At 49.2% G+C, this 25,098-nt stretch overlaps 1 protein-coding gene across 3 annotated transcripts in view; it reads right to left on the reverse strand.

The window, feature by feature from the left end:
* DLG5 (discs large MAGUK scaffold protein 5) overlaps window positions 1-25,098 on the reverse strand; it is a 132,243-nt gene that overhangs the window by 26,414 nt on the left and 80,731 nt on the right. For all 3 annotated transcript variants that reach the window (XM_037130581.2, XM_037130582.2, XM_037130580.2), the window contains 12 exons: window positions 22,910-23,169; window positions 21,432-21,744; window positions 17,178-17,362; window positions 15,447-15,572; window positions 11,134-11,266; window positions 10,557-10,684; window positions 9,776-9,951; window positions 9,295-9,398; window positions 4,690-4,782; window positions 2,267-3,280; window positions 1,388-1,511; window positions 929-1,073 (listed from right to left, as the gene is read on the reverse strand). In XM_037130581.2, coding sequence (XP_036986476.2) covers window positions 929-1,073; window positions 1,388-1,511; window positions 2,267-3,280; window positions 4,690-4,782; window positions 9,295-9,398; window positions 9,776-9,951; window positions 10,557-10,684; window positions 11,134-11,266; window positions 15,447-15,572; window positions 17,178-17,362; window positions 21,432-21,744; window positions 22,910-23,169 — 2,801 coding nt within the window. The remainder of the gene's footprint in view (window positions 1-928; window positions 1,074-1,387; window positions 1,512-2,266; window positions 3,281-4,689; window positions 4,783-9,294; window positions 9,399-9,775; window positions 9,952-10,556; window positions 10,685-11,133; window positions 11,267-15,446; window positions 15,573-17,177; window positions 17,363-21,431; window positions 21,745-22,909; window positions 23,170-25,098) is intronic.

Here is a 25,098-nt window from a genome sequence, read left to right on the forward strand (position 1 = left end):
GCCTAAAACCCTGGAGGTCTCCACTGTGCTCAGAATAAAACCCAGACTCCGTATTGTGGCTGCAGCCTCTGCAGGATTTGTGCCCTATGACCTAGACTCGCCTCCTAACTTACCACGCCTTTTGTCAAGCTCCCCACTCTGTCCCAAGAGCCCTCCACACCGTTGTCAAGTGCCTGGGCCACAGCGCCAACAGCCCTCCTTCCTGGGGACTCTGCCCCAGGTCTTGTGCAGCTGGTCTCTTCTCAGCCTTGTGGTCACAGCAGCCTCCCCCTGACCAGGGAGCCCTCCCCACCCTCTTCCAAGTCAGCCTAGCTTGTCACCTTGTTTTATGGATTTCAGAGCTACTCAGCGCCATCTGGTATCCCTCTGTCTACCTTTTCCTATCTGCCTCCCACACTTGAACACAAATGCCACATGAGAAGAGACTCGTCTGTTTAGTTCTCCACTGCATCCCCTTGGAACTAAACCAATACATGCCACTTAATAGGTGCTAAATAAACACTTGTCAAATGCCTGAATGAACAAATGAATGAAAGTGAGCTTGAGCCAGTCCACTCACTTTTTAAGGACCAGTTTCCTCACCTATATAAAACAGAGACAATAATAGTCCTTAGAGCCTAGGGTTGTTGTAGCAACTAAATGGGTTATTTATAAAGGTCTCAGCACAGTGCCTGACACATGAGCAACAAAGCATTGGCTACCATCACTATCATCTTTCCTTAAATACATTTTCAAGCTCCATGTTGGTGAACCCAGAGCATCCTTAAAGCCTACGTTGTCTGAGGTCCTTCAGCTGATCAAACTAGTCCCTTCCCAACTAGGCAAGGAAGCTTCTCTGTCCACAAGCCTCTTTATGCACAAGGGGCTTTATGTCCAGGTAGGCTTAGATGGCTGTGGTGCAGGAGGTGTGTGGGGTGACTTTACATACCTTGGATGTAAAACCTGGGGGCCGATCTCTCTGGGGACGGGTGGAGAGCTGCAAGGGCCAACCCTGTGGCTACGCACGGTGTAGACGGGGTTCCTCAGGATGGAGCTCACAGTGGTGCTCGGAGTCATGCTCCGGGGAACAGTGCCTAGAAATGCACTGAGTGAGAACACTTGTCCCAAAGCACCCAGCCAGCCCCAGACTTACGCAAGCCTCTGGCCTCTCTCCATCTATAAAACAGAGAACTCTCTTTGATGCTTCCTATTTCCCAGGCTGCTATGGGGAGAAAGCACTCTGAAAAGCTTAGAAATGTCACTAGCACAAGACTTAACATCACCCCAGACAGGGCAGCAATTACTAGCTCTTTGGACCTCTGGCTGCTCCTTGAAATGACTGCCTCCACTGGGTGGCCCTGTGGGCCCACAAAGACCCTCCTCCTCCCGGCCCTCCCAGCTGACTTACCCACAGACGCTTTGCTGGGGTAGAGTGGGGGGTTGCTGTGTCGGTTAGAGTGCCCTGGCGAGTAAGGGGACCAGTCCTGAAGCTCTGGGGAGAGTTCTCCACTGGCTGAGATGCACTTCTGCTCCTGCAAAACCAAAGGCAACAGGGACTGGCTGGAAACAGGGGAACACATATGTGTTTGCAAGCAACTCTGCCATTCTGTCCCTCGTGTACCAGCTCCTCCCATTTGGACACAAAGTGACAGTCAGGAGATTTCACTGCTCATTCAAGTTGCCTTACACATCTAGAAGAACTTCCCTCAAAAATACTCAAAAAAACTACAAAGAACCTGTTCTTTCCAATTAAGAGAAGTTGTGTATGTGTGTAGAAGGTGGACTGTGTATGCATCAGGGCTGTGTGAAGTTCTTTGTCTGCAGAGTGGCATGGATTTGTTCTCCACTCACAGCACCCTCCCTTCTAGAAATGACTACAGTACCCACAACAACAAGCCAGGCTGTTAACCAGGCTAACAGACTCACGAGTGCTATCTTCTCTCCCTAAACCCTTCGGGGTAGGCCTATGTCACCTGGTTCTGTTGCACAATTTCAAAAGCTTCTTGTTGAATAAGCAAATTAAATGCTACATCCAAGAATGTGCTTCTCTCTTGGTCCCATGTCCGGGGTAATGTGCACATCCCATGTGACTCTCCAGTCTCCTTGAAGAGGAGACTGCTTCCCACCAGCAGGCACCAGCCACCCCTTCCCCTCCCTCAGGTAGAGGCTCAGGACAAAGGGGCCAGGGCCAAGCGCAAGCCTGGTGACACAGGTGCAAGCCACTTGGGGCAGTCTCACAGCCAGCTACCATTTCCCACCCCAACCCCCAGCCCAGTGTTGGTTCTACCTCCAGGAACTGAGCAGGAATCACCACTGGTGCAAGCTTTGGCCGGCAGCTGGGAGCAGACTTTGGCCGGCGACGCTTGTGTCCCAGCTCATCCGTCTTCTGGGAGGTGAGGTCCTCATCACAGGACTTCTTGGCAGGCAGGTAGGAGGAGTCCCCATCTGCCTCAGGGTAGTAGCTGGAAGCAATGCGGACCCTGGCCTTGCGAGGGGGCGAGGAGTGCATGGGTTCCCCAGGGTCCACATCGGGGGGCAGGGCACTCGGGGGGCTGGTGGATGGGGAGCTGCCCACCAGGGTGGCTTCAGACTCAGAGCTGGTTTCAAGCCTGTGCTGGAACTTAATGGAGTCACTCCTCCTAGGAGGTTTTGGGGGCGTCAGAGGCCCCACCCTCTTGGACGGCTGGGGGGAATGAGCAGGCCCGGGGCCAGGGAGCAGGTAGTCTATTTTGGGGGGTGTCTGGGGGCGTTTGAAAGTGTTAGGGTCAAAGATAGACTTTCTTTGCTTTGGCTTCTTGTAAACAGAGAGCTTCTCAGGCCCAGCCGTGGAGCTGAGCACGGCCTTGGGCCAGGTCCCGCCGCTGTTGGAGCTCTCAGGCTCGGCCTTATCCGGGGGAGCCTCAGTTGACCCACAGGAACCAGCCTCAGTCTCGAAGGGCAGCAGGGGCCGCCGGCTACGCATGTCCACCAGCCCATAGCCACGCTCCCCAGAGGCATCTGAGCGAAAGGAGCTCAGGCTACGCTCAGAGGCACTGGGACACTTCTCGGGGGAGACTGGGAAGGGTCCCCCGGGGAACGGCTTGTGCAGGAAGGAGCTGCTACCTCCTGGGGGCTCCTTCCTGTCCTCCAGCCTGTCTGTGTAGAAGATGTCCGTCTGCGTGGAGTTATTGTGCTGCATCAAGTTCCGTTTATTCTGAGCCTGAACCTCTGGGCCATGGGCTCGAAAACTCAACATCTTATCAGAGTCCTTGATGTTTTCGAAGATGTTCTGGCCACTCCATGAGGAGCTCTGAGGGAACACCTAAGTAGGAATTGCAGAGGAGCGTGAAAGAGAAGAAAAGACCACAGAACCTGGCACTGCCCCTGAAAATGCCCCTGCAGGTAGAGCAAAGGCCACACCCCCAAAAAGGCAGGCATACATGTATGAACACGCGGGCAGACATGCACACACACCTCCCCCTGGCGGGGGAGACTTTCTTACGGCCCTGGTCACTGTGAACCCACAGGACCGCCATGAAATGCTCTTGACTCTGAGCACTTTCTGATAGCACCTGTGTAATGTCCTGCATACTCTTTTAAATTATTAAATAAAAACAGACTCATTATGAAACATGCATATCATGTAGTACATTCACACAATGGAATATTATTCAGCAGTAAAAAGAAATGAGCTCTCAAGCCATGGAAAGACATGGAGGAAACTTACATGCATATTATTAAGTGACCGAAGGCAATCTGAAAAGGCTACATATTGTATTATTCCGACTATAACGCATTCTAGAAAAGACAAAACTATGGAACCAGTAAAAAGGTCAATGGTCTCCAGGGATGGGGGCGAGAGGAATGAATAGGCAAAGCACAGAGGATTTTTATTACAGGGAAACCATGCTGAGTGATGCTGTGACGGCAGACACGTGTTGCTTGCACACATGTCCAAACCCACAAAGTGTACACCACAAAGAGTAAACCCTCATGTAGATTACGGACTTCAGTTACACTAACATATGAACATTGAGACAAATGAACCCCACTAATCCAAGACACATTAATAATAGGGGAAGCAGGGGGGGTATATGAAAATTCTCTGTATTAGTTAACTTTTCTGTAAATCTAAAACTGCTTCTAAAAAAGTATATTAATTTTTAAATAATAATTTTTTTAAAACTTCACTTAGTGAAGTGGATGGGCTTATTTTCCCCAACCCTCTATTGTTAATCTTTTCAATTCTGTAGGGAAGTTGATAGAAGAGCACAACAGACAGACATAACCCACCATTCAGAATCAACAACATTGTAGAAAACTGTCAGCATCGCAGAACATCTGAAGTTAAGTTACAAATATGACATTTCAGCCCTAACAATTTTATCACATACTTACCCAAAATAAGGCCATTTTCCTCAGTAACCCCAATACCGTCATTATAGTCAGAAAATTTAAGTTCCCTAAGATCAACTAACTATTCAATCCAGATTCAAAAGCACGCCACTCTCTCCAAAACGTCCTTCAAAGCTGGCAGAGGCAGGGGGGTTGTTTTTTTGGTTTTGTTTTTAAACAAGATCCTGGTCAGGGTTCATGCACACCCTGCACTTTATAAATCAATACCCCCTTTTCAAGGATCCCAGGGACACAGAGAAGACCAGGCAGGTGGAGCTGAGGCTTTGCTCAGTGCACACACAGCAAGAGCAGGGATAGGATGGGCGGGGCCCTTACCTTCAGGAGGGAGAGGGTCAGGGAGTCCTGGCAGCTGCGCAGCAGAGATTCACACTCGGTCAGAGATTTGTTGTCCAGTGCAATGCCATTGATCTAGGGCCAGAAAGAGAGCCTGTCAGGCTGCTGCCAGGACAGGGCTCTGCACCCTGCCAGCCCATGTGGGACAGCGGGCCTAGCTCCGTAAGGTGTCCAAGCTGAAGCTGGCAAAGGAAAGAAAGCCCCTCCCCAGTAAGGCCTTTCTGGAGGCCTGAAGCTAATGAAACACACAGCCTTAAAATGACTCTACAGGAAGGTGCCTATCCGACTGGGCCCAGGACACCAAGGGTCCTGAAAGAAGAGCCGGCTCTGGGGCTTCCCCGCTGTGTGATGTGGGACCTCGATTCCAAACTCCCTCCTGCACGTGCACCCCCCCGGGGGTGGGAGGAGATGGAAAAACAACATCATGGGGTGAAAGGCCTTTGTAGACTAGAAAATGCCACATGAGATGAAGTGCTGTCGCTGTTCACTAAGACACACCACACCACTCATGGTTAAATTTCTGGCCACGTCCCTCTCAGATGTGTTCCAGTCTTTGGAAAAGCGCGTGTACAACAGGCGAAGGGTTGGCCCAGGCTGCGTCCAAACCCCAGAGCTCTGCACCCCGCAATGAGAAGGAACACACTACCCACACACCCAACCAGTGTCCTTCTCACAGCGCCATGCTGAGCAGAAAAGCCAACTGGGAGGTCATACACTGCATGGCTATACTGTTCACAAGACGATGAAGTTACAGAAATGGAGAACCAATCAGCTGCCAGGGTTTCTAAAGGGGGAGCAGGGTGTGGGTATTAGTATAAAGGGTGGTAACAGAGGGAGATCCTGGTAGTAGGACAGTTCTCTATCTTTTTGGTCATTGTTTACCTAAACATGATCAAATGACACAGAACTAAATACACACACAGTACCAATGTCAACTGTCTGGTTTTAACTTTTTTTTTTTTTTAACTGTTAAAACAAATATTGCATTTATTTCTTTTTTTTTCTTTTAAATTAATTTATTTTTTTAAATTGATTATGCTGTTACAGTTGTTCTATTCCCCCCTTCATTCCCCTCCACCCTGCCCCCCCCAACCCCACCGTTACCCCCTTTAGTTTATGTCCATGTGTCTCAAGTCCTTTAGGTTCTATATTTCCCATGCTATTCTTGCCCCCCCATCTATTTTCTATCTACTGTCTATGCTACTTATTTTCTGTACCTTCTCTCCCCATCTCCTCCTCCCACTCCCCTGTTGCTAACCCTCCTTGAGATCTTCATTTCTATATTTCCACTCCTGATCTAGCTGTTCTTTTAGTTTGCTTTCGTTTTAGGTGTGGTTGTTAATAACTGTGAGCTTGTTGTTCTTTCACTGTTCATGTTTCTTTAACTTCTTTTTCTTAGATAAGTCCTTTTAACATTTCATATAATAAGGGCTTGGTGATGATGAACTCCTTGAATTTGGTCTTATCTGAGAAGCACCTTATCTGTCCTTCCATTCTAAATGAAAGTTTTGCTGGATAGAGCAATCTTGGTTGTAGGTCTTTAGATTTCATGATTTGGAATATTTCTTTCCAGCCCCTTCTTGCCTGTAAGGTCTCTTTTGAGAAATCTGCTGACAGTCTGATGGGGACTCCTTTGTAGGTGATTGTCCCCTTAGCTCTTGCTGCTTCTAGGATTCTCTCCTTCATTTTAATTTTGGCTAATGTAATTATGATATGCCTTGGTGTGTTTCTTCTTGAGTCCAACTTTTTTGGTACTCTCTGGGCTTCTTGGATTTCTTGGAAGTCTATTTCCTTTGCCAGATTGGGGAAATTTTATTATTTGTTCAAATAGTTTTTCCACTGGTGGTTGTGTCTTTCCCCCTTCTGGTACCCCTATAATTAGGATATTGGAGCGTTTAAAGATGTCCTGGAGGTTCCTAAGACTCTCCTCATTTCTTTGAATTCTTGCTCCTTGACTCTTTTCTGTTTGGCCATTATTTGGTTTCTTCTGGTCCACTCCATTGATTTGAGTCCCAGTTTCCTTTTCATCTCTATGGGTTTCCTGTGGAATTCCATTCATTTCCCTTAATTTAGCCTTCATATGTTTCTCTAATTTGTGGCTATAATCAACCAGATCTGTGAGGAAGCTGATGACCAGTGTTTTAAACTGTGCGTCTGAGAGTTTTGCTATTTCTTCGTCGCTTAGATTTATCTCTGGGACTTTGAGGTCTCCCTGCGACATTTTTGGTCTGTTCTGGCCCTTTAAATGTGAGAAACTACGCCTTGGATTCCCAGGTCGCTGGGTTGTGACGCTGTATGTGGGGGCGTGGTCAGAGCGGGGAAATGGCGGCGCCCTCTATTGCCGCTGCGGCAGGTCCAACAGCCCACTCCCTCAATCGCGTGCAACTAGGCAACCGCAGTCAACTTGCTGCACCGCCTCCCCACTGCCTCCTCTGCAGTCGCTCACCCGGTGGGTTGCTCGGTCGCTCACTAGGTCCAATCCTGGGTTTGGAACCCGTGCGTCTGGATTCGCGCGTCTGGATTCGCGCGTCTGGATTCCGCGCCCGGGTCCAACTGAGCCCTCCCTTGCAGCTCCTCACCTGACGCCGGTTTCACCCCTTACCAGTTGGGCTGAAGAATTTGTTGTTAGTGGACTTCTGAAAAGTTCAGTTTTCCGTGTTCTGGTTGTGTTTTCTGATGCTAATATTTAGTTGTCCCTAAACTTGGTTGTGTGAGGAGGCATGGCACATCCACCTAAACCTCCATCTTGGCGGAAGTCCCTGGTTTTAACTTTATAATATTAGTTAAGTTATATAAGATGTAATCATTAGGGAAAACTGGGTGAAGGGTATATAGGACCTCCCTATATTATCTTTGCAACTTTATTTTTCATACTATTTATTTAATATAACTGAATTATAATTATTTGTATAACTATTTCAACATCAAAAGCTTAAAAATATATATGCAGGAGGATTATTTTAGAGTGATAGGTTAATTTGGTTGTTTTTTCTTTATAACTTTTCCACATCTTGAAATTTTTCACAATGGCCATGTTACTTTTAAAGTCTGGCATCCCAGGAATTGGAAAACACTGGCAAAGATGTGAAGCAATGAGCTCCCCCACACACTGCAGGTAGGATTAAAAAGGCCATGACCTTTTGGAGGCACAGGGGAAGGTCATATCAAATGTTAAATGCTCATCTGATCCAGCAATTCCCCCAGCCCAGGAATAACGGCCCTAGTGGCATGCTTTCCTGGGTCCCGTGCAGTGACGCAGCAGTGGCTCCACAGCTCCACTTGCACAGGCAAAGATGTGCTGAATGACCACTGGGAGTGGGGGGGGGGCAGTGCTTAATAGCTGGTGCTGCTGCCACTCAGGACCATGCAGCTACTGAAATGACCCAGACACACCTAGGAAGAGCCGCAGGTCATGCTGGTAACAACAAAAACAAGGTTAGCAGCTGAGAATATTATGATCCCACCTGCTTTTCTTTTTTTCAAAATGTGGAAGATGCACATGTTTTAAACATTTCTGGAAGAAATGTACGTTCTTCCCAATAATTGCCATGGGGGTGGGATAGTGTGCCCAGGACCAGAGAGGAGTTACAATCACTGAGCCTGCTGAATGACTGGAATTCTGGGTGTGTGTCATGAAAAAGTATATGCCTTCAATTTTAAAAAGTAACTTAAAAGCATTAAATGTGCATGCCCTATGACTGAGCAACCTCACAGCACTGCAGGGATGTGGTCACGACGGATGCCATTAAATACCCCCAAAGTGGCCGCTTCCCACCCATGAAGTCCACAGCAGGGCTGTTTGCAATTGTAGAAACCGAAAACAACTTATGTGTCCACCCATCACGGAATAATTTAAACAACAGATAATCAAACAACAGAACATCATGAGGCAGACAAAAATAAGGATAGACTTGGAAAGATACACACAATGTAGAATGCAAATTGCAGAATGATGTAAGGTGATTCCAGTGTTGTATTTTAAAACGCAAACAGAAACCATAAATCTCAATCCGTGTACACAGCTGTGGTCTAGCTGGGAGCACATCTTCCACGTGGGCAAAGAGAACACCTTCACGAGTGAGACTGAGCAGAAAAACGGGGGCTACTACTTTACACGTTTCTGTACTGCTTGAATAGTTTACAGCAAACGAGTCTTAGTTTAGCAAAAAAAAGAAACACAAATGGATAAAAGATTCAGTAAAAATATTTTTTAAATCATTTTTAGTAATGATTTTTTTAGTAAAAATCGTTTTTAAAAATAATATAGATATCATTTTTCTAAATTGACCTAGCTTTACACTCATATATAGAATAATGGTTGTAGAGAAATACAGTAAAAATGTTAATAACAGTTATCTATAGGTGGTAGCAATAACACTAACTCTTATTTCCTTCCTAAACTTCTTCTGTACTTCCTAATTTTCTATAGTAAACAGAACTATACTATCAGAACAAAAAGTCACACTTAAATGTTCACATTTAAAGAATAAGGCAAATATAAAAACAATGTTCATTATGTCTTGTTCACACCTCCCACATTTGTAATCTGTCTGTGTGCAGCAGACAGCCCAGCTCCTAGAGACTTACCGCCACGATCCTATCTCCCACAGCAAGGGACCCCTCCTTGGCAGCTGGGCTTCCGGGCACCACAGCAGCAGCATACACTCCATTCTCCAGGCTGATGCCGCTGTCTGTGAACCACAGGGTGGACCACAGGTGGTCCCTGGTTAATCCTTGCTCAGGTCTCATGGTCCTCTGGTTGTCCCACCTCATCTTTGGGAGATACTTTTACCAAGCTGGCAGACTATGACCTGTGCATCCCAGCACCCACCTGAGCCAGACCACCCAGGGGCTCAGTCAGTCATATCTGGTCTGGTGAATCACTCAGAGACAAGCAAGACCCAGGACCCAGGTGGTCACGTGTCAGGGAAGCACACAGGCTGCATTTAAGCAGCATCAACACCTCAACCCTGGCAATGAAGTACATCTGAAAACACACACATCCCTCAGCACAAGAAAGGGCCACCCTGCCACCTGAAGCACTCTGCCTACTTCTGCAGGCCGCTACCTTTCTGTCCACTCAGGTTGATGTGCAGTGGCGTGACCACCTTCCCGCCCAGGGACTTCCTCCGCCGCACGACCATGTTGATGGCCCCCTCCCCATTGAGGAGAGCCTTCATGGCCTGCTTCTTATCCTTGTTGATAAGGTCCACGTCGTTGATTCTCAGCAGCCAGTCATTGACCCTGAAGAGGGGCACAGCCAGGTCAGTGTCCATGCAGGTCTTGGGACCAGGCGGCAGCCCAACTGTTCCCAATGGAGAGTCAAATGCCAGAAAGCAGGTGGCCCACATAACAATCAGAAAGATTTCCCCTTCCAGGATGGTCAAATGACTAAACTCATATAGTGGAAGTACAATGCCTGGGTTCAAATCCTGGCTCTACCACTTACTAGCTGAGTGACCTAACCCCTCAGGTCCTCAGTGCCTTCAACTGTAAAATGGGGCAACACCTACCTCATAGGCCTTAACCACTATTTTATTATCACAGGTATTTCATGGAATAAGCATGCAATGCACGTTCTATGCTCTCACACATATTGCCTGAGCACTTTTCTGCCCAGAAATGTGAAAGACAGCACCTGGTGACTGAAGAAAGGTCAGGTTCAAAGGCAACTGCGAGTCAATATCCTTTAAGAACAATGTTAGCAGCTGAGCCTGCAGGCCTCAGATAGACTAAGTCCCTCAGACCCTGGGATGCATGCATTTAACTCCCACCAGGCTTTCCAGGTCCTTTCATTGGGCCACGGGGCCCAACCTTCCCTCCAGAACCTGGGCTTCCTCAACTCTTACCGTAAGCGGCCATCTGCAATGCTTCCTTTGTCCACCTTAGTGACAAATATGCCACAGTCCCCAGGCAAACAAGGCTCATTCACACCTTCTGCCATATCGAACCCCAGTGCCTTCAAATCAATGTCCTCCTGTCAAAACAAGAGCAGCACACTTTACAAAGCAGTGACAAGAAGCATTTGGCTCTTAAACCCCAAACCGTTCACTCTAATGTGGGGACTCTCCCTTCACCATGATGACAGGACACTTAGTCCTCAGATACAGCCTATGAGTAGCTATAGTCTTCGCCTCTCAGCCACTACAGATACACATCCCCACCAGCATCACACTTGGGGACTCTGCTCTTCCCTCTGAGATCCGTGGGCTGTGTCAGCCCCTGCCACGTGACACGGGAAACCAACCTGCTATAACCCAGCTTGAACAAGTGCAAGGAAAGGATGCATTTGCATCCTGGGAGGAAAAGCCAAACCTCCAAACTAGCAATTGTGACACTGGGGGACACTGCAAGAGGGCCCCCTCTTCCTCCACCATTCAAAGTCTTCACGTCAGGAGGAGAAGAAAAGACATGAAGAAAGCTTACAGTCTCCCTTTCAAACTCTACAACTTCTGTTTCCCACTCCATGGAATCCGTGTCGATGGCTGAGTCATGGGAGCTGTGGGCCATCAGCTGTCGGAACCGGGCCTCCTTCTCCAACTGAGATTCCATCTGCTCCCTGTGAAGAGAGGGAACCATGGCAATGGCCCTATGGGAAGTGAAACATGCCCCCCAAGTCTCAGCTTGAAAAGCAGGTGGACCACTCATGAAAGCTCAGTGGGGTTTTCACCTCACACTTCCCAATAAATCTGGAGCGTCAGGTCAAGACTTCTTGGGTATTGGTAGGTTTTTATACTGTTTTTTTTTTTAAAGACTCACATTTATCTAGAAATTCTCACATTTATCTAGAGGTTTAATGCAATTCCTATGAAAATGCTGACAAAACACTTCCATAGATAGAGAGAAGACTATTCTAAACTTTACAGGGAAAGGCAAAAAAAGGTAGAATAGCTACATCAGTTGTGAAAATGAAGAATTAAGTGGAGCCCTGGCTGGTGTAGCTCAGTGGATTGAGCGCGGGCCTATGAAGCAAAGGGTCACTGGTTTGATTCCCAGTCAGGGCACATCCTGGGTTGCAGGCCAGGTCTCCAGTAGGGAACACATGAAAGGCAACCACACATTAATGTTTCTCTCCCACTCTTTCTCCTTCCCTCCCCTCTCTCTAAAAGTAAATAAAATATTTAAAAAAAAATTAAGTGGAGCCCTGGCTGGTGTAGTTCAGTGGCTTGAGTGTGGGCCTGTGAACCAAACGATCGAGGTTCGATTCCCAGTCAGGGCACATGCCTCGGTTGCAGGCCAGTTCCTAGCAGGGGATGAACAAGAGGCAACCGTACATTGATATTTCTCTCCCTCTCTCCTTCCCTTCCCCCCCAAAGATAAATAAAATCTTAAAAAAAAATAAAACTAGACTTCCAGCCAAGATAGAGGCGTAGGTGGAAACACTGTGCCTCCTCGCACAACCAAGTTTAAAGACAACAAAGTTTTAGCAAGCAAAACACAGAAAATTGAACTATACGGAAGTCCGACAACAACGAACCGTTCAGCCAGACCGGTAAGAGGGTCGGAGCCAGCGGCTGGCAGAGCGGGGTTGGGCAGGAAAACTCCGCTGGACCGACCCAGGCACGGGTGGCTGTTGGCGGATCCCAGGCATGGGGCTGTAAGAGGCAGACCCAGTGAGGGCCCAAGGCAGCAAGTTGACCGTGGTCATACATTTGTGCACAGATAAACCAGGCAGAGGACCGAGCAGTGAGACAGACCACGCTGGCCCCAGTGGTGGGAAGCAGCAGAGGGGACCGCTATTGCCCCTCTCTGACCCCACCCCCACATACAGCATCACAACCCAGTGACTGAGTTGCCCTGCCCTGGTGAACACCTAGGGCTCTGCCCTTCATACTTAACAGGCGGGAAAACAGACCAAAACATTATGGCTCAAGAAGAACTCAAAGCCCCAGAGCCAATAACTCTAAGTGACCAAGAAATAGCCGATCTATGAGATGCACAGTTCAAATCACTGCTGATCAGGATGCCCACGGATCTGGTTGATTTTAGTCACAAATTAGAGAAACAAAGGAAGACTAAACTAATTGAAATGAAGGGAAATGCACAGGAAACCAATAGTGATGGAAAGGAAACTGGGACTCAAATCAAGGGACTAGACCAGAAGGAAAAAAGAAACACCCAAATAGAAAAGAATGAAGAAACAAGAATTCAAAAAAATGAGGAGAGGCTTAGGAACCTTCAGGACATCTTTAAACATTCCAATGTCAACATCCGAATTATAGGGGTACCAGAAGGAAAAGAGGAAGAGCGACAAGTGGAAAACTTATCTGAACAAATAATAAAGGAGAACTTCCCCAATTTGGCAAAGGAAGTAGACTTCCAGGAAATCCAGGAATCTCAGAGAGTCCCAAAGAAGTTGGACCCAAGAAGGAACACACCAAGGCACATCATAATTACGTTAGCCAAGATTAAAATGAAAGAGAGAATCCTAGAAGCAGCAAGAGATAAGGGGACAGTCACCTACAAAGGAGTTCCCATCAGACTGTCAGCGGATTTCTCAAAAGAGACCTTACAGGCAAGAAGGGGCTGGAAAGAAGTATTCCAAGTCATGAAAGACAAGCACCCACATCCAAGATTGCTCTATCCAGCAAAGGTTTCATTTAGAATGGAAGGGCAGATAAAGTGCTTCTCAGATAAGGTCAAGTTCAAGGAGTTCATCATCACCAAGCCCTTGTTATATGAAATGTTAAAGGGATTTATCTAAGAAAAAGAAGATCAAAAATATGAACAGTAAAAGGACAGCAAACTCACAATTATTAACAATCACACCTAAAACAAAAACAAAAGCAAACTAAGCAAACAACTAGAACAGGAACAGAAACATGGAAATGGAGAACACATGGAGGGTTAGCAATAGGGGAGTGGGAGGTAGAAAAGGTACAGAGAATAAGTAGCATAGCTGGTAGGTAGAAAATAGACAGGGGGAGGGCAAGAATAGCATGGGACATGTAGAAGCTAAAGAACTTACAAGTATGACACATGGACATGAACTATAGGGGGTGAATGTGGGTGGGAGGGGGTGTCCAGGGTGAAGGGAACTGGGACACCTGTAATAGCATAATCAACAAAATATATTAAATAAAAATTGATTTAAAAATATTAATAAGTTGGACTTGATCAAAATAAAACTTAAGCTCTTTGAAAGACCCAGTTAAGAAGATGCAAAAAGACACAGTAACTTTGTCCTATACCACAGTCACTTGCATATAATGCCCTTCTTCCTAAAACCTGGGCCCAGACCACCTTCCCAACTCATCAGCCCTGCCTATTGGGCTCCTGGCACACTTGTGACCTACTTTTGTTTCCTTCCCAAGAAAACATGCTCCCAGGTTCACACCTCTGGCTGGGCTGTGCTCTCACTGGCCAGCTCTAGAATGCTACCCAGCCTCCTGGGCAAAGCTCCAAAGCCTCCTCCTGGGGCCTAATACCCTCTGTGCAGCCTGGAGCTCTTTGTTCAAAGCTGACTGCACCCGCCTCATCTCTTTCCCACCATTGCTTCTGGTGTAGCAGCACAGACTGCATCACAGCACCCATAGGTTAGAGAACTCAGCAGGAAGGAGATGCAAACACAGATGTGCTGAATGAATCAAGGAAGCTGACTTTCTCAGCCTTGGCAACTCCAGCGCAATTAAAATGGAAACCTCCTCCCATGTTGAAGCCCCAGAGGGGCTAGGCCGGAACTTAATGTGATTCCATCACTTGCTAGACCCAAGGTGGGTCCCTGGAGAGACTGTGTCTTTGCCTGAAACCCTGAAGTTTTCTTTAGAGCACTCAGGCCCCAGAGGTTCTAGGTTTTTATTTAATAAACGAAGCTGCTTGTCTTATGTTAGATGTTACTGAATGAGAAGGGGAGCTGTACTCCCTTCTGAAAGGCACACCCTGAGTCAGCAAGGTTTGCGCACTCACACTCAAGGGCTTGTCACCTTCCTTCTCCACTCTACCAGCGTGGGAAGTCCCTGGAATGGACAGAGAACCACTGCTTCTCAACTAAAATCTGGCTCTAGTAGCAACTACTGGCCTCTGCCAATTTCTCTCTTAAACTTTGATCTTTGTGTTTTCAATCCACTACTTAGAGTCACCATATCTTAAGGGACACCCCTGGGGGCAGGGCTGTTCCTGAGCTGGGTTGTCTGACATCCCGAACAGTCTCTTCCAGACAGGCATCCAAACACAGCAGGACAGACTGCTGACTGGTGGTCACAATCACCTGCAAAACTCTGCACCACAATCTGTTGTTGCTTTGTTCTTTTATGCCCTCGCCTCTCTGATGGCTGCCTGTGGTCTGTCTCCTGTGTGCTATGAGCCTCACAGAGCAAGGACCTGGTGGGCCTGCTTAGCTGTTTCCCCTGGGCCTCCCTCAGGCCTGATGCAAACAGAGCAGGCACTGGGTTAATCCTTGCTGAGTTGATGAATGAGTGAGGAACGGAGGGAATGAATGAGCGGACAGTGCATGCCTACCTGTCCCCAGACAACCTGCCTGTGAGCAGGGCCCTTTCTTCCTATGTCTTTGTGCACGGTGCACAGCTCCATGTGCTCAAAGGACTGCTATCATTTTCTCTGTTCATCTACGAGTTTCTAATTAACTCTCCACGTGGAGGCAGCATCTGAAGCCTTTCTACAGATTGACAGAGTACGGGGGAAAGAGAAGGGACACATGGCCAGGCCCTGCCCTGAGAGGGGAGGTGGGCACTCCATTCCCAGGTGCAAGTGCGGCCCACGAAGGCGCCACCCCAGCATACTTGAGCTCCTTAAGCTCCCGGCTGACGTCGTTCTTCTGTTTGCGAGTGTCATCCAGGCTGCGCAGGGCCTCAGCCAGCTCTGTCACTGCCCTGTCCCGCTCCCGCCTCAAATTGTCGCAGAGTGTCCTGGCAGAAGAGGCAAAGGGCAAGGTCACCAAGAGAGGTCAGGGACGGAGGACTCACAGCCTGCAGTGAATACCCCAGGCTCCCACCTTGCCCCCAGATGCACAGGAATGTTTGCAGGTTTAGAAGTAGGCCATCAAGGCTAACCCCACTGAGGGACAAAGGTAATGCTGAGGACCCAGCAGAACAGACACCTCCCAGTTACCAGGCAATAAGCTCTGGGCTCCACACATCCAGTGCTCACCCCACTGCTTCACTGTCAATGTGCCTGGGGTCAAAAACTGCATCTTGCCCCAGCCCACCTGGCAGCCCTGTGCTCCAGCACTGGCCAAATGCCTCATAGCCACCCACCCACAGGCCTTTCCAGAGCTGCCTCCCAGCCCACAATCAGACTGAGACCCCCTGCCTCAGACAGGAATCATGACTCATGCATCTCCGCAGCCCTGAGCTCTATGCAGGTACAAAGGGCAGGCTTAACAACCCTCTGCTATAGGACATATGGCTTCTGGGACCTTGGGACCACCTCAGCCATTCAGAGAGGAGGTGGAGACAGAGACAGGGGACCTAGCAGCAAGAGAATTTGTGCCCTGCACCATCCCCAGAACTGCATCCTGCTACTGGATGGACCCTGAGAACTGTCCCTGCTTCTCCATGGGCCCATAGCCTCCCAACACTGAACCCTCATCTCCTGACCTGCCTGGGTGGACATTGCTCTCTCCTTAAAAAGGCCACAAGGGATCTTTCAGAATCTCTCATTGCCAAGCCCTTGCTCACTACCAACACCCCACCCTACCTCCAGCCTCTTCTGGCTCTACCTCAACCAAGGATCCAGTCTACATTCCCAGGCCTCCCTTTTAAGGCCCTAACAACCTGCGCTCGGGAGCACTGTCGGCTGCCTGTTCTGTGACTTCACACCCACATCCCTGCCCTGATCACACCACACCTTTGCTCATGAGGTGTGCTCAGGTTACAATGCCCTTCCCCCGCTCCATCTGAAAAAATCCCACTCATGCTTAAGTTCTGGCTCAAATACCATGCTTTCTGGGGAGACCCACTCCCCCCAGCCCAGTGCCCTCCATGCCCCCACCACAGCTCTGCCTGTGGCCCTGGAATTCCCTGTCCACACATCTTCCCTCCCCACTGCCCTGTCTGACAAAGTGGCCCAGAGCCCCACAGTGCCAGCCCCTCGCAGGCATCACAGCCACCTGGGATCCTTGGAGGCCGTCTCCCAGGGTCTCCTTGCTCAAACGACCTGAGATCCTGGCACGTAGTAGGTACACAATGAATGCTAACAGAGAGAATTCAGTTCTGATTGCCAGAACTTAGAATAAAAATAAAATCTGGTCTTGTGCCACTTCTTAGTGCACGCTCGGACGCCTAGGTTGAAGTGGAATAGGATGGAAAGACACAGTGGAAAATACCTGTGCTCTGAGGCAAGGTGGGGGCACCATGTAGGGTGAGAGGGAAGAACCTAGTTACTCTCATGGACATGAGAGTAAATGATTGTCCTTACCTGGACATGTGGCAAATGATTGTGGCCCTCCCCACAGACCCCATGTGTCCTGGGGAGACCTGAGGCCAGGCCAGCCCAGCCCGGGGGCCCCGTACCGGATGCTATCCCGTTCTGCCACGATCTTGTCGCGCTCCTGGAAGGCCCAGTCCCTCCGGCACTTGGCCACATCTGCCTCCTGGAGGGCTTCCTTCAGCTCCTGGCACAGAGCTTTGCACTGCTTTCGAAGAATTTCAGCCTCCTTGTTGGCTCTCCCGGCATCCATAGTTACCGTGTCTTTAATCTGGTAGGAATGAGGGGCAACCAGAGGAGGAGGTTACTGTGCCTTCCGGCTCAGAAGTACCATCTGACCTCTTGGGAGCTAGATGGAGGGAAACAGCAGGATCCCAGCCACAGCCATCCCAACACCACCCTGCTATGCCTGTACCATCCCCACACACACACCAGTGACCACAAGCCCCACAGCCACACTCAGACCCCCAGTGACATTAAGGTCCAGTCCGAATTCTCACAACCACACACAGAGCCTGGACTAGAACCCTAGTGCCTCCTCAGCCGAGGTCGCACTGGCCCAGGTGGAGTGCCTCCCCTGGAGGGCTTGTTCCAGCTGCCACTTGTGTGGTTTGTACCTACGAAGAGCCAGCACATCTCTCTAAAGTGCACCCACAACACAACATAATGACACAAGGCTTGAGTGCAGTGAAGGGTCCAGACAGTGGTCGTGGTAAGTCACAACTCTGCTTCTGCAGCACCGGTTTCCATATTCCGGTTTTCAGACTCCAGCATACAGAGTTATTTTTAAATAACTCCGTATCTGAAAAAAAACAGCAGCATTTTTGCTGGTGAAGTCCCCTGTATCTCAGCTCATTTTCAAAGCTGAAATCTGAAGCATCTGCTTCTTGACACTTCCTCAAAGCACTGCACGCTCCATTAAAATTTCAAATCAAACTCTTGGAAGTGCTCATAGAGAAAGCTCCCTCTGTGTCACTAATTCCTCTAGAAAACACGGGGGAAATGACAAGCAAGTGTCTATTGCAAAAGTAACTCCTATGCTACCTCAAAGGCTTTCTGAAGAAGCAAAACACAAACAAGACAGGAGAGGAACAGATACAACTGCCTCTGCGTTGGGAATCTCCACCTCTGAGCAATAAAAATAAGGAAGACAAACACACCAAGAATGCTTCCACTGACTCCACAGCAGACAGCAATGCAGCCTCCGCTAAAACACGTTCAAAAAGATCTCAGAAGTTCAGCCAAGAGACAAGTATGAGGGGGACAGGAAAATGTATGCAGTCAGCTTATCACTCCCCCCTTGTCTCTCACGTACAGGATCAGAAAGAACTGGGGAAAAATCTGCACAGAAAATAACACCGAACCTTGAGACAGTGGCATGCTCTGCTGAGAACTCAGTTCCCAGGGGCAAGTCAATTTTTTTCCCCATTTTTATGCAATGATGGGTGTTTTGGTATTTTTTAGAAACAATTATTTTTACTAATTCTATCAAGAACTTAACAGTGCTAATAGGTTTAACAATAATATTTTCTTAAGTTTATATTTCACTTGGTGTTCTATAGTAATATAGTTTTCTACTTGAACTATGTTACATGTGGTTTCAATGAAAGGTCTTTCCTTCTGGCCCTGGGTAATCATCTCAAGCTGAAGGCCAGAGGTGGCAACAAAGAGGGACCAACGCCAGGCAACCAGGCAGAGCCCCCCCTCTCCCCATCTCCCCTTCTTTCCACTGGGCTCCCATCACTGTTAGTCTCCAAAATGAGAACACCCCCAAAACACCACTCCCTTCTGAGAAACCCTGGAAGTATATAATGCTTAGCTTCATCAAGAGGGCAGAGGAGGAATGCAGCATCCTAATTTAAAAGGGCAGGAGAACTGGGGAGCTAAGGTCCCTTTGTCCAGGCCCCTGATTATACCAACGAGGAACCTCAGGGCCCGGAAGTGACTGCCCCTAAGGACCCGCCTCAGGGAGCTGAGCCCAGAACCCAGGCCTCCAGGGCTCTTGCTCCTGTGCTGCTTCTTCCACACCATGCAGATCTGTCTGCAAAAGCACCACCCATGATCTCCTTCTGCCACCCTGGGTGACCTCCGGGCCACGGGCTAAGGAAGAGATGGGCTGGTTTTCACAAGACACTCACCCTGCATGGGCATGAAGCCAGAGGAAAGGCCTGCGGACTGCACCTCAGCCCCCAGCAGGGGAAGAGCCCACACCAGGGGGTCTGTCAGGCCATGAGGAGATTAAAGCCCTCCCGTCCATACCTCAGAGCCAAAAGGTGCCAGGCCACCAACCTATTCTGGGTGAATATGAGAGTGGTCTTAGGAAAGAAGCCAGACAAAGTAGAGAAGGAGCAGAGGGTTTCAGTTCTGGAAGCTGTTGTGGGGGCGGGGGGGGGGGAAGGATGCTCCGCTCTCCTGCCTGCGGACTCAGGTCAGCGCCTGGAAAAGAGTCCTGCCTCAGCTGATGGGCAGACCTGATGCAGAGCCAATGCCCCCTGCGAAGGCCGGGAACCAGGCTCCAGGCTGAAGGGCACGCGTGAATGCGGGCAGTGGGGTGACAGGCTGCCACCAGCTGCTGAAACCTCAGGGAGTCAGGGGTTCTGCGTCTTTCTTGGTGCTCCCCACCACCTACAGAGGGCACAGTTCACCTCATAACCCCAAAACCCCTCCACGTGGGCTGTGGTCCTGTCCCAAGCTCACCTCTTACGTGCCTGACACATCGTCCTCGACTTCTTGGTTTAGAGACTGACTCAATCATTTTCAAAGTTTTACTCTATCATTTTGTTTTCCTTGTTGGATATAACATTCTCCCAACCATTAAAAGCTCTCAGATGTCAGTGTGTGGAAATGAGTTGGTAGCTTTTTTAGGACAATTACCAAGTCCTAATACACTGTATTTGCTTATTAAAAATTGCTTCTCATGATCTCTTACAAATTTCATCAAAGTAAATTCTCCTTTTCACAATGGCTTTCACCTTGATGGTCTGGAAGTCTCGCTCCCTTGATATGAAATTGCCATTAGTTGGTCCATTTTTGCCTACAAAAACAATTTCATAGGGTTCCTCACAAAGTAGCTAATAGTCATCTTAATAATAAAAACTCAAGTTATGCCTACTTGGAGTGGGCACAGTTCTAAGTGTGTTTTCAATATTAAATCATGTGCCTGACATAACCACCCACGAGGCAGATGCTATCTATTATCATTTCCATCTTGTAGATGAGGAAACTGAATCCAGAAAAATAAGAGGTCACATGACTGAGAAGGGCTGCTCTCCCAGCCTGTTTTCCCTGCATCCATGGCCCCTAGCACTACCTGGGCATGAGGTGATGTCACTGTCCAAGAAAGCCACCCAGAGCCGGGCCACCCCTGGGGCATCGGCCCTGCCTGGTGTTCGGTCCAGGAGGCTCCAGCTCCAGCAGCCCAGGGCCTGCCATCCCCTGCCAATTTGCCCAGCCTCTAACACCTTGGTTTTCAGTTGTCACAGATCATTTTTAAAAGCTGCATGACAAGTGACCTGCATAGAAAAGTAACATTTCAACGGGAAAAAAGTCTGCTATGATCAAGTCCAGCAGTTCCAAACAGAGCCACAACACTGACCAACAGGATGGGGAGGAAACCTCAAATCAGGGAGTGAGTGGGACACATCTGCACTTGGGGGTGAGGGCTGTCCCTGAAGAGGCCCAGAGACCAGCAGGAAGGTTCAAGAATCCACACTGAGCCCTCAGGGGCAAGCTAACTCTAATGCTAATGAACCTCAGGCCCCTGACCCTGGAGGCGTGTCCCCTAGGAAGCAAGATGGCAGAAGGGCCTCAGGCACAGCCTACTATACTATCTTCCCAGTAGGAGCCAGGCTGCCCCTTTTAAAAAGCAGATTCATCAGATGCTGGGAAAGAGCCCTAAGGGTATTCTCCTGACTCACAAAGCCAAAGGTATCTATGGCTTTGGGAAGTTGGCCTTGGGATCAAGCTTCTTAACAAGCAAGTCCCTGAGATACCACTGACCTTCAGCACCAGACTGATCAACACTTACTTCACAATGGGTTTGAATGTGAGTGTCTGTACCTGGAGCACATGAGTATCTGGGCATGTGACCTGACTTTCTTCCTACACTGTAAGCTGTGGAGGCCTGAGACCACAGCCAGAGCTCGCCTTACAACCCTGTAGCCCAGATTAGAGCTAGGCACTAAGCGTAGTGAACTCAGCAATACCCTGGGCAGTGTCCAGTAACCCAGCCCTGCACTCTGACACAGGGGCATGCTGCTGGTCAGACACGGTGTGCACCACAGCCCTTCCTTCCTCGCTGCTCTCCCAGGGTCTGGGGGGCCAGCTGCCCAACCACCTACCTGTCGCAGTGCCTCCATCTCCTCGCTGGCCGCCTTCTTCTCTGACGTGCTGCTTTTGAGCTTGGACTCGGCCAGCTCCACCTCGGTCTGCAGTTTGTCCAGCTCCGAGATGACCTGGTCACGCTCGCTCATGATGAGCTTGTACTCGCTGTACACTGCGTCCCGCTCCTCCTTATACTTCTCGGACTCCTTGGCGGTTTTCGCCTGTGTGGTCCTCAGCTCTGTCAGCTCCGACTGCAGCAGCTCCATCTCCCACTGCAGGTCCTTATTCTGGGCCGTGGCCTTGTTTAGCTCGTGGTGGATCGCCTCGAACCTGGGGGAGAAAGGCAGCCAGGACGTGGGGGGTGGCGGGGACTGGCCCGGTCAGCTCTGTTGTGCTGGACAGTCAAGCATGAAGTTTCAAGGGAGCTCATTCTCTACACCCCTGAGAGAGAAAAGTCACGGAGTGCCAGTGCCCCGGACCTGGAATTTTCCTCAGCATTTGCAAAACCAAAAGCTGAACCGAGGACTTCATGCCCCCTGCTCTACTAGAAACAACAGCGAATTTCTCCCACAGTCAAGCTACATTTTTTTTTAATGCTAGAATCACAGTATATGAGAGATAAAAGGGAACTTAATGGTCATTTAATCCACCCACCTCATTTCTCAAATACAGAAAAGGAGATGCAGTTGGCTGGCCCAGAGTCACCAGGCTGGTGTCAGAGCACAGCTGGTCCTTCCAGGCCAGGAGGTAACTTACACAAAGGCAGCCCTGCAGGTTAAGAGCCTAAGGCTCTAGCGTCCAGAATAACACTGCAGAAAGTGTGTTCTGTAGACGCCAATCTCCTGCACGGCTCTCCATTTAAAAGAAAAAAAAAGTATGTCCTTTGATGACTTACGTTTGGGAAACACTGCATTCTGCATCCCTGTCTAAGACAGTCCAGTGCTCAGCACCAGACTGAATGCTCCGAGGAGCCCCACACTGCAGGTACCCGTCCTTGGGCAACCTGGCAATTCCCAGACCTTTTCACAGCCAGAGACCGCTTCTCACGTGAGGCCAATGAGTGCTCCCAGGAACCAGTATTCTGCAGGAGTGTACTTTACAAAACATTGCCTGAGGCCAGGGCTCACATCCCTACAGATCATATACCTTACTAAAAAATCAAAGTTTGGGAAAAACAATACCTAAGACGATTAACTTTGCTATTTGCCAGGTAGGTGACTGACAGAGAAGAGAGGCCTGTGGGAGCCCTAGGCACTGGGGTGGTTGGAACATGCTGAGGCTGTTCAGACAAGAATGACAACTCCCAGGACACAGTGAGTGCCAAAAAAAAAAAAAAAGTGTTTCCTGGAAATAAGCATTTTTCGAAAAAGCACAACTGCCGAGCTGCTTTACCCTCTGGTAGTGTCTGGGAGCCTTGTGGATAACCACAAGCCCACAGAGGAGAGCGGCCCAAGCAAAGGAGGTCCCTCTGGCCCCCAGTGGCCCCAGCCCCCACCTCCTCAGGGAGAGGGCGCACTGGTGCTGCAGCTGGATGGCTGTGTCCCTCTGCTGGGTGAGCATTTCGGTCTGCTTCAGCAGGCGCTGGTTCTCCTCCTCCAGCTGCTCCAGCCGGCTCAGGTCCGAGTTGTGGATGGCGACTTTCTCGCTGTACCTCTTCCGCAGGGCATCGTAGTCCTTCTTAACCACCTCCAGCTTGTCCATGGCCGTGTCATACAGCTTGTTGAGAATTTCTGAAGACCCGTTGTGCTTCAATACCTGGGGACCAGACAGCCACACTTACCAACAGCCTGGCAGCAGGAAGGACAGATTGACCACTCTTACCTCCCTGGGTCTAAGGGTAGAACTGCTGACCAGGGAGGAGAGGTCACAGCCTCTGGCCTTTGGAGGCCAAGCTCTGATTCCACTGGCCCTGCAGTCACAGTGGGTGATTCATTTGTTCATAAACATTTCTTAAGTAATGTGCAAAAGGGTGTTACCCTAGCAGGCCCAAGACTTCTATCCTTAGAAAGCCCTGCTTACAAGTTCACTCTTGGCTGGTGCCTGGAAACGGAGTGGCAAATAGTTCCCTACACGGATATAAAACTTGCCCCAAGTAATAAGAGGGGTTCCCGATGCCTGGATCAGACAAACAGTGTGGGTTAGGCTGAGTACAGCTTTCTCCCGGCAGTCTGAAATCTCAGTACATGGTAGGCAGCAGTGGCTGTGGGGCCAGCCCCCGGGAAAATCCCTGGGCTTCCCTGAAAACAACACAACAACACCTCGCATGTGCTGTCATGCTTCAGTACTGGGGGAACTGAGCATGCCCTGTGTCGCTCCACAGGGAGGCCGGTCGGAACCTGCACCTGGTTTCCTCTGGACTTCGCCCCACACACCTCTTCCCGTTGCCAATTTTGCTTTGTGTCCTTTCGCTGAAATAAAATTTAGCCATGAGTGTAATTATTATACATTGAATCTTGTGAGTCTCCCCAACAATCACCAAACCTGGGGTTTGGACCCCCAGGTGTTGAGGACCCCCAACACAAGTGCCTGACCTGTTCTAGTGATGTTCTAGATGCTGGCGGTGCCACCTAACTGAACACATACAGGCCGTGGCTTGTGGGAGGATATGAACACCCAGGTGGACAGGCAGGTAGATAGAAAGGAAGAAAGACCAAATAAATAACTTCTAGGCAGAATAAGAGCCCTCAAGAAAATAGAAAATAAAGTAGGATAATAAGCTGAAGAGACTTCTGAGCAGCAGAGCAAAAGGTATGAGAAGGTCTGAGGAGGTCTCTCTAAGAAGGTGACTTCTAAGCTTAAATGCAAATGAAGAGCAGTAGCAAGAGCACACCTGGCAGAGGGGTAAGCAAGCACAAAGGCCCTGAGGCAGGAATGACCAGTGTGTTCTGGACACAAGGAGAAGGGGAGGACAGAGTGACTGGAGCCCTGTAAACAAAGAACAGTGGGTTCAAGAGGAGACTGGAATAGTGGGCTCCATCTCAAGGCTCACAGCCAAAGCCAAAACTGTGTCCTAAGGGAGATGGGCAACCTGGGAGATTTTTAAGCAAGAGAGCAAATTACAGGTTACTTGGGGCATTGTTCCAGAGAATAAAAAACAAGAAGATGACTCGAGAGGTTGTCAGGAGCCTGTTGACTTCTGCTAAGCACCTCGGGGTGGGGGCGGGGGGATGGGGGGAGTCTGTGCCCTTGGCAGGTCACACTCCACTTCTTTGGCTTTCAGTTTCCTTATTCCTCAGGTGATAGGACTGAACCAGAAAAGCTTGCTTACTGGTGCAAGCTCCAACAGTCCAGAAATCGCCTGGCTTATTCAGCATGGACCCTGAGTTATCAGATCTCTGCAGCGCAGAGAACCAGAACCTGGAGGTACTAAATACAGGCATGGGCCTTGTTATACTGCACCTCACTTCACTGTGCTTCACAGGTGTTGTTTCTTACAAACTGAAGGTGAGACTCCCAACCAGTGAGGGGATTGCGGCTCATTGTACTGGGATGGCTTGGAACAGACCCTGCAAAATCTCTGAGGTCTTCCTGTGCTCTGTTACAACTACAATGAGCGTGAAATGCCCTGGGACAGCTAATTTAGCAATAAAATCAGAGACAAAGAAAAGGGGTTTTTTCTTCTAAGACATAAGCATTAGCTCCTAGGACTGCAGACTAATGAAGAGGAAGGGAATCTCAAAAAAC

This window comes from Artibeus jamaicensis, unplaced genomic scaffold (assembly GCF_021234435.1).
Source record: "Artibeus jamaicensis isolate MK-2021 breed Jamaican fruit bat unplaced genomic scaffold, CSHL_Jam_final contig_332, whole genome shotgun sequence".
NCBI lineage: Eukaryota > Metazoa > Chordata > Mammalia > Chiroptera > Phyllostomidae > Artibeus > Artibeus jamaicensis.